Source organism: Mycteria americana, chromosome 26, assembly GCF_035582795.1.
Source record: "Mycteria americana isolate JAX WOST 10 ecotype Jacksonville Zoo and Gardens chromosome 26, USCA_MyAme_1.0, whole genome shotgun sequence".
NCBI lineage: Eukaryota > Metazoa > Chordata > Aves > Ciconiiformes > Ciconiidae > Mycteria > Mycteria americana.
In genome coordinates, this window is record NC_134390.1 from 2,552,636 (window position 1) to 2,576,113 (window position 23,478).

The following is a 23,478-nucleotide window of genomic DNA, read 5'->3' on the forward strand; positions in this document are numbered from 1 at the left end:
GGGCCGGGGCGCTCCGGCTGCCGCGATGCTGAGGCCCCCGGGGCCGCTGCGGGGCCCCGGCGCCGGGGCAGCCCATCCCTGGCCGGGCAGTGACACCCCCGTGGCGGGGGGGGCCCGGGTGTGCAGCCCCCCCCCCGCGGCGCCATCGGTCCCCGGGGTCCCGGGCGTTCGGGGCCCAGCGAAGCCGCGGTTGACGCCAGCTGCAGCGGGGCGCAGGCCCCGGCACGGCGGCCGGGCCCGGCCGGGGGATGGTGCCGGGTGGCACCGCGGTGCCGGGGGCAGGGGGTTCCCCCGGTGTCGCCCCCCCCCCTCCCCCGGCCGGCCTGGCCGGGGCACCGGGGCGATGCCTCGGCTGGGGGCCAAAGTCCAGCCGGGGCCGGGGGCTCTGGGGGTCCCTCCCCGCGGCGGGGCAGCACCGGGGGGGGGGGGGGGGTGTCCCGCAGGCGGCCAGGCCGGGCCCCGCCACGGGGTGCGGGGGGTGCGTCCCCCCCCTCCGCCCCCCGGGGAGCCGCCTGCCCCACAGCCCCGGGGGGCCGGGCCCCACGCGGGGCCCCCCACGGGGGGCGCGGGGCCGTCCCCGGCGTTAGGACCCGGCCTGCGCCGTGCCAGCCCGGATTCCAGGCTGGCTCCCGGGCGTGACGTCAGGCGCGGGCCCGCCTGGCTCCCGGCCCGCCCCGGCCCCTCGCGCTCGGGAAAATGCTGCTCTCGGTGCCGCCGCGCTCCGGCCTCCCCGCCTTCGCCTACAACAAGAGCGGCAAGAAGGTAGGGGGGCCCCCGCCCGCCCCCCGGCCCCCCCCCCCCGGGCCGCCCGCCCGCCGCCAGGCGCGGCCCGGCCCGGCCCTTGGCTGTGGCGGGGCCGCGGGCAGCGGCGGCTCCGTCCCGGGGCACCCCCGGTCCCCGCCGCGGGGGGAGCCGCGCCGCGGGCCGAGCGGCGGCGTGGGCGGGGGGGACCCGCCGTGGCGGCCCTGGGGGTTGGCCGTTGCCGCGGGGGGGGGGGGGGGGGGCACGGGCATGGCGGGGCCGCGTCCGTCCCCCCCCCCCCGCCCCCAGCTGCGGGGACGGGCCCCGATACCGGGGAGAGCAGGGAGCGACGGCGGGGGAGGGCGCTGGGGTCCGCAGCAGGGCCTGGGGCGGGGGGGGGGGGGGGGAGGGGGCAGGGGGACACCAGGGACCGGCCCACGCCGGGACAGGGGTCAGGGCGGGACAGCCGGGGGGGGGCTGCCTGCCCCCCCCCCCCCCCCGCCCCGTGCCTCAGTTTCCCTGCCTGGGGGGGGCTGCGGTCACCCCGTCTTGGCCCCACACACAGCACAGACCCAGGGCAGGGGGGGCGGCCCAGCCGGGGGCGAGGGGCTACGTGGCCCCACGTGGGGCGGGACGGCTCCCACGGACACCTGTCCACACTTGCACACGCGTGTGCAACACGCACACGCCTGCCCTGCGCGAGCACGGACCTCTGCGCCCAGCCGTGCCCCCGCCACGGGGTAACAGCCCCGCACGGCCCGGGCCGGCTCTCGCACGCGTGCTCCCCCCGCACACACGGATCAGCCCCGGGACACGCTTGCACACGCGTGGGGGGCACTGCACACGCAGACGCTTGCGAAGGGTGCCTGCTTGTGCGCAGGGTGCACGCCAACATGTGTGCGCACACACACGTGTGCACCCCCACACGCGTGTGCACCTACATGTGTGTGCACAGCCGTGCTCGCTTGTGGCAGGGGGGTCCCCGGGGGCGTCTGTGGGTCCCGGACAGGGGACCCCATGCCGGTGGGTGACCCCCAGCCCCGTCCCCCGGGGGGGGGGTGGTGTTTAGGGTGGGGGGGGTCACCCCCATCCCCGTCCCCACCTGGCCAGGACCCAGGGCCGGCCGCCCCGAGCTGCAGCAGGGCCTGGACTTGGGGGGCCACGGGGCTGGGGAGCCGGGGGGACGCAGGGACGTGGGGCCGCCCCAGGGATGGGGGGACCCGAGGAGGGGGACAGGGACCCGGGGGGCCGGGGTGCGGGGGCGGCCGCGGGTGGATTCATTTTTTCACGTTGACATCAGGCCCGGCGGTTTCCCAGCCGGCGCCGCCTCCGGCCACCGGCCAAGGGGCCCCGGGGATGGGCGCCGGCCCTGGGGCCGTGTCGGACCGGGGGTCCCGTGGCCGGGGGAGTCCCCGGGACGGGCAGGATCCGGCCCCGGGCCCTGCCGGGGGCTTCGGCTGCCCTCCCTGCACCCGCACGCATGTCCCCTGGGGGGCCGGGATCGGGGGGGGCGGCTGCAGCAAAGTCGCGGCGGGCGCTGACCCCTGCCCCCCAGCAGCCCTATGTGCCACCGGCGCAGCCGCTGGGCCCCCCCAGCCCCAGCCCCGCCGGGGGGGGCACGGACCAGCTCAGCAAGACCAACCTCTACATCCGGGGGCTGCACCCCGGCACCACGGACCAGGACCTCGTCAAGCTCTGCCAGCCGTGAGTGGGGCCAGGACCCCCCCGGGGGCCGGGGCTCCCCCTGCCCCCACCCCAGAGCCCTGCTGCGGCGGGGCTGGGGGCCCTGCCGGGCGCTGACCCCCTCTCTTCCCCCCAGCTACGGGAAGATCGTCTCCACCAAAGCCATCCTGGACAAGACGACCAACAAGTGCAAAGGTTGGGGGGGGCCGTGGTGCTGGGGCGGGGGGCCGGGGTCTCTGGGGCCCCCTCTCACCGCCAGCCCCCCCCCCCCCCAGGCTACGGCTTCGTCGACTTCGACAGCCCCACGGCAGCCCAAAAGGCCGTGACGGCGCTCAAGGCCAGCGGGGTGCAGGCGCAGATGGCCAAGGTACAGCACGGCCCCTCGGGGCCCCCCTGACACCCAGAGCCCCCCGGGACCCCTGCCAGGTGCTGCGGGGCCCGGCCGGCCCCCTAACCCCCCCCACAGCAACAGGAGCAGGACCCCACCAACCTCTACATCTCGAACCTGCCGCTGGGGGTGGACGAGCAGGAGCTGGAGGCGCTGCTGAAGCCCTTCGGGCAGGTGGTCTCGACCCGCATCCTGCGGGACCCCCACGGGGCCAGCCGCGGCGTGGGCTTCGCACGGTACGGGGGCGGGGGGGCTCTGCTGCGGGCCGAGGGGTGCGTGGGGCTGGGGGGTGCGTGGGGCAACGCATGGGGCTGGGGGGGGCCAAGGAGGACGGGGGGGGGATGCTTGGGGCCGCACAGAGCCGGGGGGGGGGCTGCACGGGGCCGGGGGCAGCCGGGAGGGCCCCGTGCGCGGCCCCCGCCCCAGCCCCGCTCCCCCCAGGATGGAGTCCACGGAGAAATGCGAGGCCGTCATCACCCACTTCAACGGGAAGTACATCAAGATGCCCCCGGGGGTGCCAGGTGGGCTGGGGGGGTCCTGGGGGGCTGGGGGGGCCGGGGGCCGGCTGACGGCGCTGACGGCCCCTCCCCGCAGCCCCCCCGGACCCGCTGCTCTGCAAGTTCGCGGACGGGGGGCAGAAGAAGCGGCAGAGCCAGGGCAAGTTCGTGCCCAACGGGAGAGCCTGGGCCCGGGACGGCGATGCGGTGAGAGGGGGGTGGGGTGGGGAGGGGGTCCTGCTGGGGAGCGAACCCCACAGCTGCTGGGGGGGGGGGGGGGGGGGCGTGGGGCAGCGCTGACCCTTTTGCCCCCCCCAGGGCACCGTGACCTTGGCCTACGACCCTGCGACGGCGCTGCAGAACGGGTGGGTGCCCCAGCCCCCCCCCACAGGCCCCCACGGGGCGGGGGCTGCCGGCCGCGTCCCCCGCCCCTGACCCCCCGCCCCGCAGGTTCTACCCGGCGCCCTACGGCCTGGCCCCCAGCCGGATGATCGCCCCCACGGCCCTGGCCCCCTACCTGCCCTCCCCCGTCTCCTCCTACCAGGTACGGGGGAGGGGCTGGGGGGGTCCGGCGGGGCGGGGGTCCCCACGGAGGGGGGGGTGCTCAGGGGAGCCCCCGCCCGCTCCCACCCGGCCGCTGCCGCAGGTCCACGGCCCCGCCTGGATGCACCAGTCCTACCTCGTGCAGCCCACGGTGAGCAGGGGTGGAGGGGTGGGGGCCCCGCCCACTGCCCCGCCCACTGCCCCGCCCACACCTGCCACTCCCTGGCAGCATCTCCGGTCCCACCACACCCCGCCCTCTGCAGCCATGCCCCGCCCACTTTTGGACATGCCCCTCCCACCGTGGCCCCAGCCCCGCCCAACTTTGACATGCCCCCCCCATTGGCTGCGACCCCGCCCGTTTTAGGTATGCCGCTCCCACCGTGGCCACAGCCCCGCCCACTGCTGGCATAACCCCACCCAATTTTGACATGCCCCTCCTTACTGGCCGCGACCCCGCCCGCTTTGGGTATGCCCCACCCACCGTGGCCACAGCCCCGCCCCCTGCCCTGGGTCTCCCCGGGCCCTGTCCCACGGCCCCGCCCGGTGCCACGGCCCCGCGCGTCCCTCGCGTCCCCCAGCCACGGAGCCCTTGGCCCCGCGCATCCCCTCCACCCCCGGCCCCGGGTCCCCGCGTGTCCCCAGGGCCCCGTGTCCCTCTGTCCCTCCGCATCCCCCCGTGTCCCCCGTCCCTCTGTGTCCCCGCGGCCCCGTCCCCGGGGCTGACGGAGCCGTGCAGGGCGCGGTGCTGGCCCCCGCCGTGGACCACGCCGTCCCCCTCCAGCCCTCCGTGGTGGCCCCCCTGGCCCAGCAGCTCGGCCACCTCTCGCTGGGCAGTGCCGGCACGGTAAGACCCCCCCCCGGCCCCCCCGACCCCCCGCACCCCCCCACCCCACCCCACCGACGCCGCCGCTCTCCCCAGTACGTGCCCGCTGCCGCCGCCGTCCCCGGAGCCTTCATCCCGCCGTACCCGTCGGTGCCGCCCGCCCTCCCGCTGGAGGTGAGCGCTGGGGGGCCGGGGGGGCTCGGGGGGACTCGGGGGGGCGGGGGGGCCGGGGCGTGCAGGCTCCACTAACGCCTCCCCGCAGGACGGCAGTGCCGCCCCGAGCCACGGCCCCATCGAGTCGCCGTCCGAGCCCGGCGCCTTCCCCTACCCCTACGCCAAGTAGTGGGGGGGTGGGCCGGCCCGAGGGCCCCCGCACCCACCGGCTGCTGGGAGGGGCTGTGCCGGGACCCCCGCCCGGTGCTGCCCCCCCCCCCTCCCCCCACCGCTGCCGCCTCGGGAAGGACCCGTGCCCGGCCGGGGGTCCCTGAGCCCGGGGGTGGGTCCCCGTGCTGGGGGTCCCGCTGCTCCCGCGGCATCTCGCTGCCCCCCCGGCCGGGCACCCCCCCACCCCCCCCGGAGGGCTTTTTTTCCTCCCGCATTTTCTAAAAAACTAAAAGAAAAAAAAAAGAAAAAGAGAAAAAAAAAAGGATAAGACGACAAACGCTGCCCTGGGGGGGCCGGGGGTCCCCGGCCGCCCCCCTCGTGCTTCCAGGGCACGCGGCCCTGCCAGCCCCCCCCAGCCGCGGTGCCCCCCGTGCCTTCTGCTGCCCGGTCCAGCCGGAGCCCCCGGCTCGGGGACTGGGGTGGGGTGGGGGGGCGAATCCCGACTGCCCCCTCCCCCCCCTCCCCCACTGTGGGGTCCAGCCTCCGGGCACCAGCCCCCCGCAGGGCCGGGGGTGCTGCCCCCCCCACCCCTCGCAGCCATTTCTGCCCCCGGGGCCGCGGGCTGGGGCTCTGCATGCTGCCCCCGCCCCGGCCCGGGGGGGCAGGACGAGTGCAATAACCCCCCCAGCTTCCACGGGCGACGGGCACCCCGAGGGTCACCCAGGCACTTTAGAGTCCCCGCGGCCCCGGCCCCCGCGCTGCCCCCCCGCGCAGCGACAATCAGGGGGTCCCGCGGGGGCGGCTCTTGCAACCAAAGATTGGGGGAGTCGTGGGGGGGCTGAGCTGCCCCGGCCCCCCCGGCTTTGCAACCCCACGCCGTGGGTCTGTCCGTCCTTCCGTCCCTCCCTGCGGGGGGGGGGGGGGGGGGCGCGCAGCCCCCCACTTTGCTTCCAGCTCTGGGGCCGGCCGTGTCCCCCCACGCCAGCTCTGCCCAGGGCCTCCCGGTTCTTCCAGCGCCCCCCCCCCCAGCGCAGCGGAGTCCCCAGCCCCTCCCCGGGGCAGCGGGGCCCCCCCGGTTTCCCCATGGGGCCGAGGGCCCCCCCCCGGGGCAGCGGGGACCCCCCACCACACATCTACCTCACCCCACAGCTCGGTGTGTGCTCAGCCCAGGCTGGGGGGGCAGGGGGCTGCGGCCCTTCGCCCCCCGCCTGGGGTGACGCCACCCCCCCGGTTTCCAGCCATCACCCACCTCTCCCGTTGCTGCTACTGCCCGGCCCCCCCCCGGGCACGGCCCCTTTGGTCGGGGGGCACGGGCCCCCCCAAGGAAGGAACCAAAGAGGGAGACCCGCAGATGGCCCCCCCGGGGGCCGGGGGGCGTTGGGACCCCCGCGCTGAGCCCCCGCCCCGCTGCCGGGGGGGGCTGAGTGTCGGGGTCCCGCCGGCCCTGGGGGGCTCGAGCTGCAGAGGAGAAGCTGAGGCCCCCCCGGCCCCTCCTGCCCCCCTTTAATTTATACGTAGCGCATTTTGTACAGGTTTTTAAGTTGCTTTTTTTTAAAATCTCGAGAGGTTTCTAGTTTTGTATTTCTTCCTCCTGCTTCCGCGCTCGGCCCCCCCCCCGACAGCTCCCCCCTTCGAGGTTTTCTTTTTTGTTTTTAAATAAAAAGGCAAGAAAAGCAAATGCCTCTGTCGTGCGGGGAGAGGGAGGGTCCGCGCAGCCCCGGGTTCCCCAAAGCGTCCCCCGCGGCTCGGGGCCCCCCCCGCCCGGCCCCCCGCAGCCCCCCGCTCCCACAGAGGGCTCGGACCAGCGGGTGTCTATCAAACGTGAGTTGTTTATTCTCGAACGCGACACGCGGGGTCCTACAGCTCGTGGGGACATCAACAGGCAACGGAGAGGAGGGCGAGAGTCTGCCTTTCCTCCTTTAAACCTTATTAAAAATGAGATTGGTCCTAAAAATATAGAAAGAAATAAATTTAAATTCACAAAACCTGTACATTATCAAAAAGTTCACTAAAACGACACGGCTGGTTATAGAAAAGGCGGCCGGCGGGCTGGAAGGGGCCGCAGCCGGGGGGGGGGACACACTCGATGCTCCCGGTGACGCCGCAGCCCCCGGCCGGGGGGCACCGAGGCTGGGGCGGGGGGGCGGCAAAGAGAAACGGCCCCCCCCCCCCCTCCGGGCCCGGCGGGGGCTGCGGGGGGCGCGTGCCGGCCGTGGGGGGGCCTGTGGGGGTGCAGGGGTAGAGGGGCGTCAAACCGGGGGGGCCGGGAGGGAACTTCAACTGAACGAACACGAGAACGATACGGAGACTCCCGAAAACTTTCCCACGACGGAAAAAAACCTGACGGATCCGAAACATTACTAAAAAACAAACCACAAAAAAAGTTTGTTACAGCGCAGTTATTTAGATAAAATATAAATATTTATGCGTAATATAAAGTCAGTTCAAATAGACTTCAAATCCACCTCTTATTTCAAAGCAAAAAAATAAAATAAAATAAAAAGTTTCTGAGGTTATCTGATAGAAAAAAGGCTACTTTGAGAGACGGGGGGGGGCGGGGGGCGCGGCCGGGGCCCCCTCCTGCCCAGGTAGGTGAGTTGTTTTCAGTGCTCTGTGGGGCCGGGGGGGACGCACCCGGGGCCCCCCCAGCCCCGCTGGCCGCCGAACCCCCAGAGCGAGTACCCGTAATATCCTGGCCGGGGGGGCCCCGGCCCCCTCCCTGGCCGCCCACTGCGGGGGGGGGGGGACACACCTGGGGACAGGGGGGGGACCCCTGCCCCAGCTCGGGCCCCCGCCAGCCGGGGGGGCCCCTTCCCCACGCAGTGCGACCCCCCCGACCCCGCAGGGGTCTGGGGGGCAAACACCCTCCTGAGGCTTCAAGTCCATGGTGGGGGGGCGGGGGGGCGGGCCCCCCCGGGGCCTGCAGTAGCGTCCCTGAGGGATCCCAGTGGGGGGCGTGGGGCAGCCAGGACCCCAGCACAGCCCCGGGGGTCCTCGTGCCGGGGGGGGGGGGGGGGGGGGGGGGGGGCGGGCTCTTCCTGAGACGTGGAGGCAGGGAAAGGGGCTGCCGGGGCCCCCCCACCCTCCCCAGTTTGGTCCCTGGAGCCAGGTGGGGAGGGGCCGGCGCCCGCCCCGGCCGTGGGCAGGGGGTCCGAGGGCAGCGGGGGCTGCACCGGGGGCCCCCCTCCCCGTAAAGTGTCTGCACGGGCGGGGGTCCCGGCCGGGGCGGGGGCAGCGAGGCGGGGGGGCTAAGTCCACTTTACTGGCCGTTAATGCATGTAGACGCTGCACAGGAGTGCTCGGACACATTCACTACGAACTATTGCTATTATTAAATATTCCCAGCGGGGAGGATTCGCTTCCCTCGGTTGGGGGGGGGGGGCGGGGGGGCTGTTTCTGTTCTTAATTAGAAAATAAAATTTAAAAGAAAGAAAGAAAAAAACACCTCTTTTTTTTTCTTTTTGGCTTACACAGTCTGTGAGTTTGTGGTGCTGTGGAAGGGGGGGTCCGGGCAGGGGGGGGGGGGGGTCCGGGCAGCGGGAAGGGGCCATGGGTGCCCGCCGCAGGGCAGGGGCCCGTTCGCGCCGGCCGGGGGGGCCCCCGCGCGGGATCAGCAGGCAGCGAGATCAGCTCCAGAGGAGTCAGTTCTTGGGGGGCGCGGGGGGGACCCCAGCCCCGGCGGGGGGGGCACCGGCCCGCCCCGCTCACGGGTTAGTAGCGTGTTTTCCCTGATAAAACTCCTCCCACCGGCTCTCGAAGAACTTGCGCATGGCGTGCCCGGCCTTGCCCACGTCCGAGTCGTCCTCGTTGAAGGTCTGGCAGTTGTCGAACACCAGCATGGCGTCGGCCGCAAACTCCTCCGAGCTCGAGTACCTGCGGGCAGGAGGGCGGTCGGTGGCGGCCAGGGACCCCGCCAGCCCCCGAGGGACCCCCGTTCCCCAGGAGGGACCCCCGTCCCACCCGGGACGCCCGCTCACCCGCCCCGCAGCAGCCGCGTGCGCATGGTGGCAAAGTCCATGGGGTTCTTGATGATCTTGCGGTAGCCGGGGACCAGGCGGGGGTTGACGGGCTCCAGGAAGGGCCAGGCGTCCTCGTGCGACTCCATCTCCATCAGGATGATCCTGGGGGGGGGGGGGGAGGGCAGGGTCAGGGGAGCCCCCGGGCACGCGGCCCTGGCCCCCCCCCAAGCCCCCCGGCCCCACTCACTCGCAGAAGGTCAGGTCGCTGGGCTGGCCCCGCAGCGTCGCGCCCCTCCGCTTGGCCGGGGACAGCCCCTCGCCCGCGTAGCGCGGCACGGGCAGCCCCTCGCGGCGGCGCAAGGCCGACCGGCGCCGCGGGCTCTCTTCCTCCTCCCCGAAGAGACGCCCCCGTTTCCGCTTCTTGCCTCGCCGGGGCGAGACGGGATCCTGGTACTCCCCCGCCTGCAGGGAGGGGATGGGGGTCAGCGCCGGAGCCTGGGGTCGGCGCCGGCCCCCGCGGGCGGGGGGCTGCCCCACGACCTACCCGGGAGACGCAGACAGAGCAGAACCAGTCACCCTCGGGCACCTCCGTCATCTTGGGCCGGTGGCAGTAGAGGTGGCAGCCGCGGTCACAGCCGTCGCACAGCAGCAGGTGCTCGTCGTCGTCCCCACGCCGGCACACCAGGCAGGTCTGCGGGGACGGGGGCTCAGCTGCGCTGGCACGGGGGTCGCTGCCGCCCCGGGGTGCCCGGCGCCGGCAGGCAGCCCCCGCCCTCCCGCCCGGCAGAGCGGCACAGGCTCTCACCACTCTGTTGACCGACTTCTCCCAGGCGATGGACTTCTCCAGCTGGTAGATGCAGAGAGAGACCTGGGCCGCGCTGCGGCACCGCTCCAGCGTCTGCCGCCACGTCCGGACTCGGGGCGTGATCTCGTAGGCTCTGCGGCGGGGAGACGGTACTCAGCCAGAGCCGCTCGCGTCCCGGTGGCGAGGCCGGGGGAGGCGCGGGGCTCACATCTCGGTGGGGCCCAGGCTCAGCTCCTCGGGGCTGCTCAGCACGGCCTTCTCCACCACCACCTCGTGCAGGGGCCAGAGCGGCTCCTTCAGGTAGCGCCGCTCCACGTTCTGCTCCAGCGCCGCCAGCCGCAGCACCGCCAGGTCCAGGGGGTTGGTGCGCTCCCGGCACAGCGGCAGCCCGTCCCGCCGGCTCCGGACGGTGATGTCTTCCAGGGGCTCCACCTTGTGCTCGCAGTACTGCAGGTCGTCCCGCGTGGAGTCGGGGCTGGGGCACGTCCAGCCCTGCGGGAGAGACGGGCTCAGGGTGGGCGCCCGGCCGAGGCCACCGCGCCGCGGCGCCCGGCCCGGCACCTACCCGGATCTGCAGGTCCGCCATCAGCACGCGCTGCTCCAGCTCCTCCACCCACTGCAGGACGGAGAGGTCGGTCTCGTAGGCTCTCTCCATCACTGACCAGCGGGCCAGGGCTTCCTGAGACACGGTGGCACCGGCCGCCTCGGGACGCAGGTGGAAGATGGGGTCTGCGGGCAGAGGGCGGGCTCAGCGGGGGGACGGGCGGCAGCCCCCCACCCCGGCCCGCGCGGGCAGCCCTTACCCGTGGTGGTGCGCAGGCAGACCTCCCGCAGGAACTCCTTGTGCTTGGTGAGGTGCTTGTGCAGCGCCTTCTCCCGGATGCCCCGCGGGTGCAGCGCCCGAGCCACCGCCTCCAGCTCCTCGGGGTCCTGCAGCCACCACCAGCCGCTCTGCATCTCTGCAAGGCAGCACCGCAGCGCTCAGCACCCCGCGGGGCACCGGCACCCCCTGCCCCGGCGTCCCGGGGCTGGGCCGGGCTCTCACCAGGGGGAACAGGCTGCTCCGTCAGCTGGGTCAAGTACTTCTGTTCAATCTGCTTGAAGAATTTGGTAGGAGGCCGCCCTCGGCGCTTGGGCTGCCCTGGCAGGTCCTGGAGCTTCTCCAGGCTGCCCTGGCTCCTGGGGCAGGTGCCGTGGGCCCTGGCGCCGGCGTGCACCGGCACGGAAGCGAGCGGGGGAGCTGTGGGGTCGTCCGTGGGGAGGCCGTTCAGCTGGTGGGGACAGAGCGTGTCAGGAGGGCCAGGCACGCACCCGCTCCCCGGCCCCCGACCCCACGGCCCCCGATCCCGCAGCCCCCCGGCCCTGCAGTTGCTTCGCGTCTCGTGGGCTCGGCCCGGAGAGTTGGGGGCAGCAGCACCGAGCTCCCGGCACGCTGCCACGAGGACAGCGTCCCTCGGCCGCGGGGTATCCAGTGCCCGGTGCCCCTGCTCCCCCCAGCCGCCCGGGGAGGGTCCCCCCCCACGGTCCCCGCAGGCTGGGGTGGAAATGCTGGGCGCAGCCCCCCCGCCCCGCGGGCCCAAGCACGTACCTGCCTGGCCGAGCCCTTGGGCAGCTCGCCGCGGGGCTGGCCGCGGGGCTGCGCAGCGGCTCGCGGCGAGGGCTCGGTGGAGGAGGTAGCGAGGGGGGCTCGGTCATCGCAGGGCGTCCGGGGCAGCAGGTTGAACCAGGGCCCCCGCTTTTCTGCAGCCTCCAGGGCACTCTCCTCCTCTTCCTCCTCCTCCTCCTCCTCCGCGGGGTCCGATGGGGCCTCGAGCGGCGGGAGCCCCGTCTCCCCCTTGCCGGGGCTGCTGTCCGGGGTGAGGACGGAGTCCTTGAGCAGGGACGACTGCGTCTGGCTCAGCCAGGAGAGGAAGGCGGACTGGCTGAGGTCGTGCTGGCTCTGCCCCAGGGGCACCGACTCCTCCAGGACCCCGTTGACAGGGGCGGGCCTGGGCCCGCAGTGCGGTGACAGCTCCTCTTTGCTCTTCCGGGGCCGGCCGCGGGAGCGCGAGGCCGTGCAGTTCGTCCGGCTGGGAACGGGCACGTCCACCGGCTCCTCCTTCACCGGGGAGACGCGGGGGGACGCCTTCTCCTCCGGGGGCTCCTGGGGCGCCGGCTCAGCCACTGCAAGGGCAGGAGGAGGAGGTGAGACGCGGGGTCCTCTCCCAGCCGGGAGATCCCCCCCCCCAGGAGCCCCTTCCCAGCTCACCCTCCGCGCCCTCCACGAAGATGCCGCCCAGGTGGGGCAGGACCCAGTACCGCCGCCGGTACCGGTCCTGGCCCAGAGAAGCCGCCCGCAGCGTCTGCGAGGAATGGAGCAGCTTCTTGCGGAAGAACATCTGCCTCTGTGGGGAGAGCGCAGGCAGTGACGGGCCCCGCAGCCCCGCGGGGGGCCGAGCCCCCAGCCCTCCATCGCCCACGCACCTTGGCCAGCTTCTCGATCTGCCTCTCGAGCTCAGGGACGCTGGACGCAGATGTGTCAGCCTGGGGAAGGGAGGGGATCTGTCAGGGAGGCGCGGGCGGGGAAGAGACCCCCGAGGGCGGCGTCCCCGCATCTGCCCCCCATGAGCGGCAGACCCCGCGGCCACCCCACCTCCTCCTCCCTGCGGGATTTCCGTCCGCGGCTCTCCTCCTCCTCCTCCATCTCCAGGCCCGTCTCCTCCGTCAGGCGGGAGCTGCGCCGGCGCCGCCCGTCCTCCAGGCCCGTGATTTCCGACTCGGGACGGCCCGTCTTCTTGGCCAGGGCGACCTTCAACCTGCCGAGACACAGCAGAGGCATCCGCTGCCTGCCCCCACGCGCGCCCTGCTCCCCGGCACGCCGAGGCACGCGGTTACACCGCAGCACCAGAAAAGTCGCCCCGAGACCCCCCAGCCCTGCGGCGCGGAGGGGAAGGCGCGGAGGCCGCAAGCGGGACCCGGCCGCGTCCGGCGGGGCAGCCCCCTGCCAGCCGCAGGCACGCGGCGCTGCCTGCCAAGCGGGTGCGGGCAGCGGGAGCCGCGGGCAGCGCCCACCCACCCACCTGCGCAGCCGGCCCTCGATGATCCACTTGTTCTTCCTGTAGTTGGACATGTTCTCCAGGGTCTTGTCGATCTCACTGCAGGAAGACAGGGGCTGGCTGCGGCGGGCGGCTCTGCGCCGCTCTCCCGGGAAGGAGAGGGGCCCACGCCCGGCGCCGACACGCCCGCGCCGCCCGCGCCGTGCCCGCGGGCAGGAGAGGCCGGGATCAGAGGACGCGCTTGCCCCCCACCCGCGCTCACTTGATGATGAGGGCACTGCTGTTCAGCTCGTTCACCAGGAAGGCCAGGATGGCGGCTTTCTTCTCTGGGGGCAGCGCCTGGAAGGGCTTGGTCCGCAGCCCGTCGCACAGGTCCTCGCCCGCCCCGTACGCCGTCAGGAAGCAGCGCAGGATCTCGGAGACGGTGTCGCGGTTCAGGCTGATCTCCGACACCTTTTCCCCCAGGATCTTCAGGGACTGGGCAGAGCAGAGATGGAGTTGGGGAGTCCCCTCCTGCCCCACGGGGAGGGGCACCAGGAGGGGAAAAAAAACCAAGAAGGGGAGGACACCAGCACCCCGCAAGATGGGAAAACCAGGGCCAGGAACCCGAGCGGGAACGAGCCCAGGCAGCCAAGCAGGGCCAGGCGGGGCCGCCTGCCCGCCGCGCTCCAGGCCCCGCGGCAGGACGGACGTGGGAGCGCCCGAGGGCTGCCAGGCGCAGGGAGAGGGTGCGAGAGGCCGCAGCAAGAGCGGCGCCGCCCAAATCCGGGCTCCCCTGTCCCGAGCCCGCAGCAGCCGGGGCCTCACGGGCACCGACAGCCCCGACCCGGCCGGGGAAGGGGCCGGGGCCAGGCTCACCTGGCAGTAGGGCGGCAGCCCGGGGTCGTAGAGCGCAGCCTGCAGCAGCCGCACCAGCAGGTCCTGCACCTCGCCCACGCTGTCGCCCACCCCCAGCAGCCCCTCCTGCAGCGCGCACAGGCTGGGCACGTCCTTGGCCGGGTCGAAGCCCAGGACCTTGCCGTAGCTCTGGAGGAACTCCACGACTGTCAGGCAGTTGGAGAAGGCGCGGCTGGGCAGGATGAGGCCCGGGATGCGGGAGAAGGCCGGCAGGGGCTGCAGGGAGGGAGAGGGGGTGGTCAGGGCCGGAGAGGCACCGGGCAGGCTGCCGGCTCACCAGCTCGGCCCAGCCCAGCCCCCCGCGCCCCAGCCTACCTGGTGGTCCCCCAGGCACATGTCCTCCGTGGGCTTCTTCATCTCCTCCAGGATGAGCTGCTGCCGCCGCCGCTCCTCCAGGCGCCGCTGGGCCAGCAGACCCTTGTCCACCTTCCGAGCCCCTTTGCCCTTCTTCTCCTTGGGCCGCGCTTTGTCCTTGCCCTTCTCCGGTTTGCCCTTCTTCTCCTTGGCCTGAGGACGGACCCCGGGGCGCGTGGGGAGAGCGGCTCCGTCTCCTGCCCCCCTCCCCGCCCCCTCGTACCCTGCAGACTCACCTTGGACTTTTTCTTGGCCTCCTTCGCTCTGGGGGCTTTGGCTTCCTGCTTCTGCTTGTTCTTGGCCTGGAAGCGACAAGACCAGCTCAGGGACCCGGTGGCCTTCCCGCACCGGGGAAGCCCCTACCCCAGACCCGGAGGGGCCCCAGAGTCGCCCTGAGCAGCCTCTCGTACCTTCCGCCTCATTTTCTTCTTGATTTTGCTCATTTTCAGCTTGTCCTCGTCGCTGAGCACCTCTGCGAGAGCAGAGCGGGAGGGTGGCGATGGGCCGGCCGCCGGGGTCCCACCAGAGCCAGGCTGCGAGGGGCTGCACCAGCCGCCCCGAGCCGGCGGGGCCGGGGAGGGGGTACCTTGGGCTTCCAGCCTCTTCAGCAGCCGCGCGTCCGTCTTGCTCAGCAAGTCGACCATCTTGACCTTGGGAGGCCGGCCCCGGCCGCGCTTCGCGGCCGGCGGCTCCTTGGGCTTGGCCTTCTCGGCGTTGCGGGGCCGCCCGCGCTTGCCCGTGATGGCCTGGATGCGCGAGGGAATCTCCTCGGGGCTCAGCTTCACCCACTGCAGACCCTGCGGCACAAATCCGGGTCACCTCCCGCAGCACAGCGTGTGGGGGGGACAGGGCGGCTCAGCTGCCCCCAAACCCACCTCCGGCGTGTCCCGCTCCTCATAGAAGTCTCCCACCGGCATGCGGGGGCTGAAGCTGAAGTGCTCGCGCCGGACGTCCTGCACCACGTTCCTGCTCAGGTACTGGGGGGAGGAGGAGGAGGAGGAGGAGGAAGGCCGTTAGGGGAGCTCAGCGCTCTGGGCCCCGTAGCTCTCGGCAGCGTCCGTCTGCTGCAGTCGGGGGCTCTGGCAGAGCCCGAGGGCCTGTGGGACCCCGGGACCCCGGGCTGTCCCCCACCCCACTCTCCCCGGGACCGTACCTTGATCACCTCCGGGAACTGCTTCATCCTCTTCCCGCAGGGCCCGTAGTACCAGGTCTCGCCCTGCCAGCGGTGGTTCCCCTTCTTGATCCGCACCTCCCGCCTCCACCTGGGCACAAGGAGCTTCAGCCCGGCGCCGCGCGGCAGCCGCGGGGCAGGACGGAGCGGGGGGACGGCAGCCGCGAGGCAGGACGGAGGGGGGGGACGGCGCCACGTACCCATGCTGCAGGGGAAAGCGCACCTCCTCCTGGGTGGCGATGCGCCGGCGGGGGACATCACCTGCGAGAGAGGGGACGGGACGCTGGACTCGGGCGCGCTGGCGGGAGGGGGATGCCCGCGGGGGCCCTCGGCCTCACCTGCTGCCGAGGCGCTCAGCGGGGCGGCCTCCTCGCTCTCTCCTTCTGGGGCGGCCGAAGTCTCCGGACAGCTGTCGGCAGCCTCCTCCTCCTCCTCCTCCTCCTCCTCTGCGGACGGGGCTGGGGACTCCGGCTCCAGCGGAGGGTCGAGATCCAGAGACGCCGACTCCTCCGGCCCTGCGTGCCCGCTGCTGTTCACGTCGACGCTGCTGTCTGCGGAGCCAAGGTCAGGGACATCACCGCCGAGTGCGGCCACCTTTCTGCTCCACCCATGACACCAGACAGCCCCCGCCTGTCCCAGGGGGGACGTGGCTGCGCAACCCTTCCCCGAGCTGGCCGGGGGCACCCGTGGCGTGGAGGAGCCCCCCCGCAGGGGCTCACGCCCAGCCGGGGGCAGGCGCCCGCACCGGCGCGCCGTGCGTCCTCCGTGCGGATGAACCCGCCCGGGGTCCCCGCTCTGCCCGGACACGAAGGCGCTGCGGCAGCCGCAGAGGCAGAACGAGGCCGGCGGGGCAGTTGTCCCCCTCGGCCGGGGGCCGGCCGGCGCGGGGGGCGAGCGGCCGGCCGGGGGGCAGCAGCCCGTCCTGGCGCGGCACGTACCGTGCAGGGTGGGCGGCGAGCCGGGGCCGGCGGGCAGCAGGCCGAAGGGGCCGGCGGCGTGGAGCGGGGGGCTGGCGCAGCGCAGGCCGGGCAGCTCGGGGGGCTCCTCCAGGGGGGACTTGTCGCTCACCAGCTGCGAGTCATCCATCGCGTAGAGGTCCCCGGTGCCAGGGTCTGGGGGGGGGGTGAGCACCAGGACCTGGGCCGGGGGCACGCAGACCCACATCTCTGCTCCCGGGGGGCGGCCGGGCCCCCCCGGCCGAAAAGGCGCCGGCAGAAGAGGGGTTAAGGGGTTCAGCGCCCCCAGCCACGCCCCCTCCTCTGGGAAGCGGAGGAGCCCAAAATGGCCGTGGCGGTGGCGGTGATGTTCACCAGCGCGGAAGTTCAGGCGCTGAGTAACAGCCTCGTCACGGAGCTGGGAAGGAAGGGAAGGAAGGGAGCGCGGAGGAGGCTGGCGCGGGAGGGACGCGGCGGGGACGCGGGCCCGCCCCTGCCTGCCAGCGCCTGCCCAGGGCCGCCTGCCCGCCGGAGAAGGCCTCCGCCATCGCCACCGCCACCGCCCGGGGCGGACAGAGAGGAGCTGGGCAGCAGCCGGGCCGGGGCAGCGCAGGGGGTGGCCGTGCCAGCCGGGGGCAGGCAGCTGCCCGTCCTGCCCGCCGCGGCCCCGAGACCCCCCCCAGCCCGGTGGGGCGGCAGCCTCCCTACCTCTGGCCAGGGACTCAAAGGGCTCCAGGGGGTCTTCGCTCAGGATGTGGGCGTCCTCCAGCCGAGGGGCGATGGGCGACGCGTCCCCCAGGCAGCCGCTGCCCGCGCCGGGGGCCAGGACGGGCCCCTCCTGCCCGAGCGGCACCACGCCAGGGGCAGACCCGTTGTAGCCGCAGATCTTCAAGTCTAAAGGGAAGAACCGACCGAAAACAGACCCCGTGGCAGCGGGACGCGATGGCGACAGAGCCCGGCGCCTGGCCAACCCCGCCCCGGGGTATCACCCGGCACGAGCTGCTGCCGTTCCCCGCGCCGGGGCGGTTGGCTGCCCCCCAGCCCCCCCCAGCACCCAGCCGCCCCGGGGCTCGCGCACACGCCCACGCAGGGGGAACGCCGCTCTGCCGGCGGTGACGCCGTGGGCTGCGCCCGGCTTGGTTTAACGAGATCCCAACACCGACTCTTGAGTTGCGACAGGCCAAACCCCAGCCGGGACACGGGGATGGCGGGTCAGAGGGGTCGGGCCTCCCCGGGGAGCGCAACGCCCAACTCCGCCGTCCCGGTTCGGGATCCGGCACCCGCCTGCCGGGGCCGCGGTGCCCCAGCCCGCAGCTCTGCCCGCCCGCACCGGCGCGCCGGGCTCCTACCTGGCTCCACTTCCTCCAGCTCCATGCTGCCCACCAGCCCGCCCCCGTTCTCCGCGATGGCGGGGGGGATCTCTTTGGCTGCGGCGTCGGCATCTCCCTCGCCAGCGCCCGACTCCTCCGGCGGGCCCGGCGGCAGCGAGAAGGGCTGGGTGCCGGAGCCCAGCATGGGGGAGGGCTGGGCGGCCGTGTAGAAGCCGGTCGGCCCGTTCTGCATCAGCTCGAAGCTCTGGTCGTGGAAGGAGTCGTACAGCTCCTGCGAGTCGAAGTTCAGCCCCATGGGGCCAGGGGTGCCGTTGCCCCAGAACTCCTGCCCGGCCCCCCGCAGGTTAGTGCCGTGCCCCGGGGACGCTGGCCGGGACCCCCCGGCGACGCCATTGAGCGGGAACTGTCCGAGGCCAGAGAGCGGGGGGGTGGCGGGGCTGCCGTCCTTGAGGCCGGCAGCGGGCGGGTACGGCGCGTAGTCCCAGAGGCAGTCGTAGGCGCGGAGGGGCGGCGTGCCGGCGGGCGGCGAGCTGGGGGTGAAGGTCCCTGAAGTACTGGGGTGAGATACAGTAGAGAAGCCATTGACATTCATGCCCCCGTTCAGACCTGCGAGGGAGCCAGAGGAGAGACAGCCGGGTCAGCGGCGCCGCGGGGCCCTGCTCGACGCCCTCCCTTGCATGGAGCCGGCCAGGCCCCGCCAGCAGCGGACGAGAGGGTTTGAGGACGGACGGACGACCCGCCCCAGCAGTCACCGAGCCCCCTGCCCCGCCGGTGCCCCCCCGCTCCAGGGCGGCTGCTGCCTGCGCCCGGACAGAGCTGGGCAATCGCACCCCCAAGATCCCCCGGCGGAGCTCCCCGCTTGGCGAAACCAGCCCCGCCACGGGGCTTCACCGGCGTCAGGCTGAGAGCCGCAGGACGCCGGGGATTAGCCGAGCGCTTGGCAGGGCTGTGCCGGATCAGCTGACCGGCCAAATCCACACAGACCCCGTTCCGGCACGGCCGCTTTTCTAGGCCAAGGCGACGGCGGGCGCACGACAGACCCCCAGCCCCGCATGCGGGGAGCTGCCGCCGGCCACGCCGCCGTGGCCCCTCTGTCCCCGTGACCCCGGCTGGGCTGCCCCGGCCCCGGGGGGACACTTACTTTTCCCTTGCGGGGGGAAGCTGAGCGGGGAGCTGTGGGCGAAGGGGCTGTCCCCTGAGGCAGGCGTGGGTTTCGGTCCTGAGGCAGCGGGTGCAGAGGAAAGGCCAGTGAAGTTAAAATGGTTGTTTGTTTCCATTTCTGCAGAAGGGAGAAGAGGCACCAGGGTCAACCACCAGCAAGGACCGGGGCCGCCAGCACGGCAAGCGCCCGGCCCTGCCACCCGCCACCAGGGCCCGCAGGGAGGGTGGGGACCCTCCGCTGCCGCGCCGGGGCAGAGCTGCTCCCTGTGACAGGGAGACCAGGGAAACGCCGGGTCCCCAGCCCAGGGCAGGGCGAGCTCCCGACCCGGAGCTCGATGGAAATATGGCGGGGCTGGGGAGGGTGAGGAGCGCCGGCAAAAGCCCCCCGGGACCGCAGGCCCCTCGCCGGGCCCCCAGCGCCGCGGAGATGCCGCTGGCTCTGCCTGAGCTGGCCCAGGCCCGGCAGCCCCAGCAGGACGAGCTGCCACCTGCGTGAGCACAGCTCATCACCGCGCTCCAGCGTCCCCAGGGACGGCCGTCACCGAGAAACCCCGCTTGCCGCCCGCCCGCGCTTCTTCCCACATTAAACTCAAGCGCTCGGCTCCTCGGTGCCGCCATCCCAGGGCCCCGGCACAGGGCGAGACCGCGGGAGCTCCGGCAAGCTCCCAGCCGGCAGAGCCACGGGGACCGTTTCCCAGCGAAGCCCTGGTCCCTCCAGAGCAGCTCGGTGACCCCGCAGGGCCCCGGCCCAGCCCGGCGCTCCCTGGGGAACGCTGCACTCCCAGCACAGAAACGCCTCTGCGGTGACAGCCGGTGCCCCCGTCACAGCCGCAGCCCCCCCAGCCAGAGGGGACCCGAGCCCCATCCCCCCCAGGCACAGCTCCAGGGATGCCTCCGCCGCAGCCACCCCCAGGCAGGGTCTGGGCCAGCCTCGCGTCACAGCCGGGAGCGAGCGGGAGCCGGAGCCCCGGAGCTGGCTCGGCACGGCCCAGGGACAGGCGGGAGCCACTGGTGACCTTCACCGCCCGGGAGGAGCAAACGCTCCCTCCAGACCAGAGAACCGTGAGGAGGGCTCCCGGCAGGGGCCGGCCGCAGGACAGGACCCTGCTGTGCCGCCAGCCCGGCCGGCAGCCCCCCGAGGGGGTCCCGGCGCGTGGGGCAGGGGAGCAGATGGTGTGGGGGAGCCGAGGCCCTGCAAGCCCAGGGGACGAGATGGGAACCCTGGTGCTGGCAGGGACCCGCAGGGACACCACACGGGGCTGCCACAGCCGGCGTCTCCCCGTCCTGCCGTGCGCGCCGAACCTGCCGTTGGCCGAGGCAGCACCGGCTCCACCAACCTCTCCGGAAGGGCCAACGCCGCCACACGCTTGGCAGACGCGGCGCTTCGGCAGCAGCTCATGGCACGGCGCCGTGTCGAAACCCAGGCAGGGATTTCATCACACCCTTGCCCATGTCGGCTGGTGCCCCGGCGGGGGCCGGAGGGGCCGAGGCTGCCGAGTGCTCTCCCGGCCGGCCGGGGACACTGGTGATTCATCCGCCAGAGAAACCCGTATGGGCGGTGACGCAGCTGCCACACGCGCGTCGCTCCCGGACGTCCCAGGGTGGCCCCGCAGCCCCCCCCCTCCCCCAAACCTGTGAGCCGGGGGCTGGCGCAGCCCAGCCCCTGCCCTGACCCCAGCCGGGAGCCCCCGGCCGGCACGGGGAAACCGGCCGCAGGGTGGTTGAAAAAAAGAAAAAGCTTTTCCGGTCCCACCCTGCATGTGATGTGCCGGCCGGGAATGCCGCTGCTGGCTTTTGGAGGTCAGAGGAGGTGGCAAAGGGACGTGCCAGAACCAGACAGGTGGCGGCCGCAGGTCAGCGCCGCAGACTGGGATGGACTGGGTGCGCGCCAGGCGTGGGGAGGGGGCCGGGAGAGAAGCGCCGCGGCTGAGAGGGGAAAATAAAAGCCGGGAGGGAATTAACTACAGCAAGGGCAGAGGGGAGACCAGCCAGGCGGGAGCAGCTCGACCACGGGGCCAGGCTCCAGCTGCGGCAGCACCGTCCGTACCGGCTGCAGGGAGCGGCTGCCCCAGGACCGGGACCCCCGGCCGCGGCACTGCCACGCTCGCCCTCGCTCTGGGGACAAACGGGGCCCAGCCCCGGTGCGGGGACACCCCGGGCTCTGCGGGTGCCGGAGCCGCCCTCGGCATCGCCGGGCTCCGGGCCAGCACTGGGTGCGGTGCGGGCAGAGGCCTTCGCCTCCCGCCCGGGGCTGGGGCTCCCGCTCGCCGCGGCCCCGCTCCCCCCGCCAGGCAGCACGTGACCGAGCGCGGAGCCACAAACTGGGCCACGGCGTGTAACTGGAGCTGGCCGCGAGCGGGCGAGGTGAGGAGGGCGAGGGCCGGGGACGCGGCCAGCCCTGGGGATGCGCCGGCGGCGGGACGGGAGCCTCAGGCCCGGCAGCAGCACCGGGGGCTCAGCGGCAGCGACGAGACGGGCGCGCGGGGGCCGCTCCCCGCGGGGCTGCGCCCCGGCTGCCGTCGGAGCGGGCAGAGCCGACGTGGCGGCGCCCGCTCGCCCCGGCGCTAAAGCCCAGACCTGGCGGCGGCGGCGGCAGCCCCCGGCCCCGGTCGGGCTCCCCGCGCTGCGAGGGCCGCAGGTGCCAGGCGGGGCCGCGGGGCCCTCGCAGCAGGGACCGACCCCCGGAGCCGGGGGCCCTCGGGGACGTCGACCCAGCGCCGGTGCCCTGGCAGGGGGCTCCGCGCCCCCGGCCCGGCGGCCCCCCCGGCCCGGCAGCACCGGGAGGCCCCGGGAGCGAGACGCGACCTGATTAGAAAGGACGTTTCAAAAACAACGAGACGCAACAACCGGCTGCCATTTCCCGGCCACTTCCTGCGGGGGGACGGACACGGAGGGACACGGCCCCGGCCCGGCCCCCCCCGCCCGCGGCGCCGCACCCGGCGGGGACCCCCCGGTCCCTGCGGCAAGGACACCCCCGCCCCCCCGCCGGCTCTCGCGGGGAAGCGGGGCGCGCCCCGCCCCCACCCTCCGCCGCAGGGGGGTCCCGGGCCGGGCGGGGGCGGCGGAGCCGGGCGGGGGCGGGGGGGGGGGGGGGGGGACGGACGACTTCCTCCTGCGTCCGGGACGGGAACGCGAGGGGAACCGCACCGGCCACCGGGGCCGGGGGCCCGGGCTCCCCCGCGGTTCCGGGCCGGGGCCCCCGGGCCGGGCCCAGGCGCCTCACCGGGAGAGGAGCGGGGGGCTCGCCGGAGACCGGTAAGGGGCGGGGGGGGGTGGGGGGGGGGGGGGAAGTCTCGCTGGGCACCGGGATGCGGGGGGAGGGGGGGGCCTCACAGAGGTCGGGAAAGGGGGAGGGAGGTCTTGCCGGGGCCGCCCCGGCCCCCCGCGCCGGGCCCCAACCGCCGCCCCCCCCGGCCGTTAACAGCCGCCGCGGACCGCTACCCCCCGCCCCGACCCCGCACCTGGCAGGCGGCGGCGCGGGCCCGGCGGGCGCCCCGGGCCCGGCTCAGGCGTCGCGGGGCGGGACGCGGCTCCGCATGGCGCGGCCCCTCCGCGCGGACCGGGCCGGGCCGGGCCGGGCCGCAGCGCACCGGGCCCGCGGAGCCGAGCCAGCGGCAGCGGCGCAGGGCAGGAAGCGCCTCGCGCCGCCGGGCGGTCCCAGCCCCGCCCCCCGCGCGCACGTCACCGCCGCCGCGATGGCGTCACCGGGAGCGGCGCCGCGCGTCACCGGGGGCGGGCCGCGCGCCCACGTGGGAGGGGATCCCCGCCCCCGGCGGGGTCAGGGCGGGGGGAATCCCCACGCGGGACCGCCCCCCCCCCCCCCCCGGGTCCCCCCGCTGCCCCCGGGGCCGCCCCCCCGCTCCCCCCTCCGTTCCCCCCCTCGCCCCCCGCAGCCCCGGCCCGACCCCGGAGAACGGCGGCGCCGCGCGGGGCAGAGGCGGACGGGGAGGCCGCGGGCCGGGGCCGGGACCCCGCCGGCCCCGGGCGCTCCCCGGCTCGGCGCGGCCGCGGGGACACCGACGCCCCCCCCGCGCCGGCCCCGCGGGCTGCCCCGGCCCCCGGGATCCCCGGTGACGTCACGCGGCACCGGCCGGGCCGCGCTGCGCAGGGGCCGGGGGCGCCTCCAGGTACCGGGGCGGCGGGGGGAGAAGGGGCTCCCGGTGCGGGGGGGGGGCCTGTCCCGGTGCGGCCCCGGGGGAGGGGGGGGGAATCCCTGCCCGGTGCGGGGGTAGGGGGGTCCGGTCCGGGGACTCCCGGGCCGGTGGGAGCTCCCGGTGCCGAGCCGGGGATCCCGGTACAGAGCCGAGGGTCCCGGTGCAGCCGGCCCGGCCCCGCGGGGGTCCCGGTGCGGGGGGGGGGGGAGGTCCCTGTCTCCGGGGCCCGTCCCGCGCGCTGCGTACCTGGGGGCGGCGGTGCCAGCCCGACGCCAGCCCCGGTGCCCGCCCGGCCCGGTGCGGTGCGGTGACCGGTGGCGGAGCCGGAGCCGGGCGGCGGCGCAGGTGCTCCCGGCCCCGCGTGATGTCAGCGGCCGCCGCCGCCCCCTCCGCCGCGCGGGACGCGCCGCCATTTAAAGGGACCGCGGCCCTTGGCGGCGGGGGGCGGCTGGGGGCACCCCGGCAACGGGGACGCGCCGCGGTCCCGCCGGCTGCAGCCCTTGGGGGGAGACCCCCCCTCTCCCCCCCGTCGGGTAGCCCCCGGTGGAGGGGCTCGGCCCGGCCCCACGGGTGGCGGGTCTCGGTGCCCCCGGGGCGGGGCACGGCCGGGGCCGGTGCTGGAGCCGGAGCCCCGCGCCGGGGAGGGCCGGGCCGGCGCGGCCCCCCGGGACCCGGCG

General features: G+C 74.6%; 2 protein-coding genes across 3 annotated transcripts; one reads left to right on the plus strand and one right to left on the minus strand.

Moving 5' to 3' along the window:
* Positions 1-521: 521 nt before the first annotated feature.
* Positions 522-5,158, plus strand: RBMS2 (RNA binding motif single stranded interacting protein 2). 2 transcript variants are annotated; one of them, XM_075525466.1, is made up of 13 exons: positions 522-762; positions 2,300-2,445; positions 2,561-2,619; positions 2,700-2,791; positions 2,891-3,048; positions 3,254-3,333; positions 3,407-3,516; positions 3,628-3,674; positions 3,760-3,853; positions 3,956-4,003; positions 4,589-4,696; positions 4,772-4,849; positions 4,938-5,158. In XM_075525466.1, the coding sequence occupies exons 1-13, from the start codon at positions 697-699 to the stop codon at positions 5,016-5,018; spliced, it is 1,167 nt and encodes a 388-aa protein (XP_075381581.1). In that variant the 5' UTR covers positions 522-696; the 3' UTR covers positions 5,019-5,158. The 2 variants fall into 2 exon arrangements, with proteins under 2 accessions (XP_075381581.1, XP_075381580.1); XM_075525465.1 differs by having other exon boundaries at positions 527-762; positions 2,297-2,445; positions 4,938-5,157.
* Positions 5,159-6,808: 1,650 nt separating this feature from the next.
* BAZ2A (bromodomain adjacent to zinc finger domain 2A) lies at positions 6,809-22,270 on the minus strand. Its single transcript, XM_075525394.1, has 30 exons — positions 22,109-22,270; positions 18,628-18,765; positions 17,505-18,092; positions 16,864-17,049; positions 16,159-16,332; positions 15,559-15,771; positions 15,421-15,481; positions 15,203-15,311; positions 14,925-15,026; positions 14,636-14,846; positions 14,460-14,521; positions 14,286-14,351; positions 14,011-14,202; positions 13,657-13,911; positions 13,061-13,275; positions 12,823-12,897; positions 12,396-12,558; positions 12,227-12,286; positions 12,012-12,147; positions 11,352-11,926; positions 10,809-11,034; positions 10,567-10,722; positions 10,329-10,492; positions 9,972-10,255; positions 9,764-9,896; positions 9,503-9,649; positions 9,206-9,420; positions 8,977-9,120; positions 8,747-8,872; positions 6,809-7,359 (listed from the first exon to the last, which is right to left on the minus strand). Exons 2-30 carry the CDS (start codon positions 18,761-18,763, stop codon positions 7,026-7,028), a joined length of 5,508 nt encoding a protein of 1,835 aa, XP_075381509.1. The 5' UTR covers positions 18,764-18,765; positions 22,109-22,270; the 3' UTR covers positions 6,809-7,025.
* Positions 22,271-23,478: the final 1,208 nt, after the last annotated feature.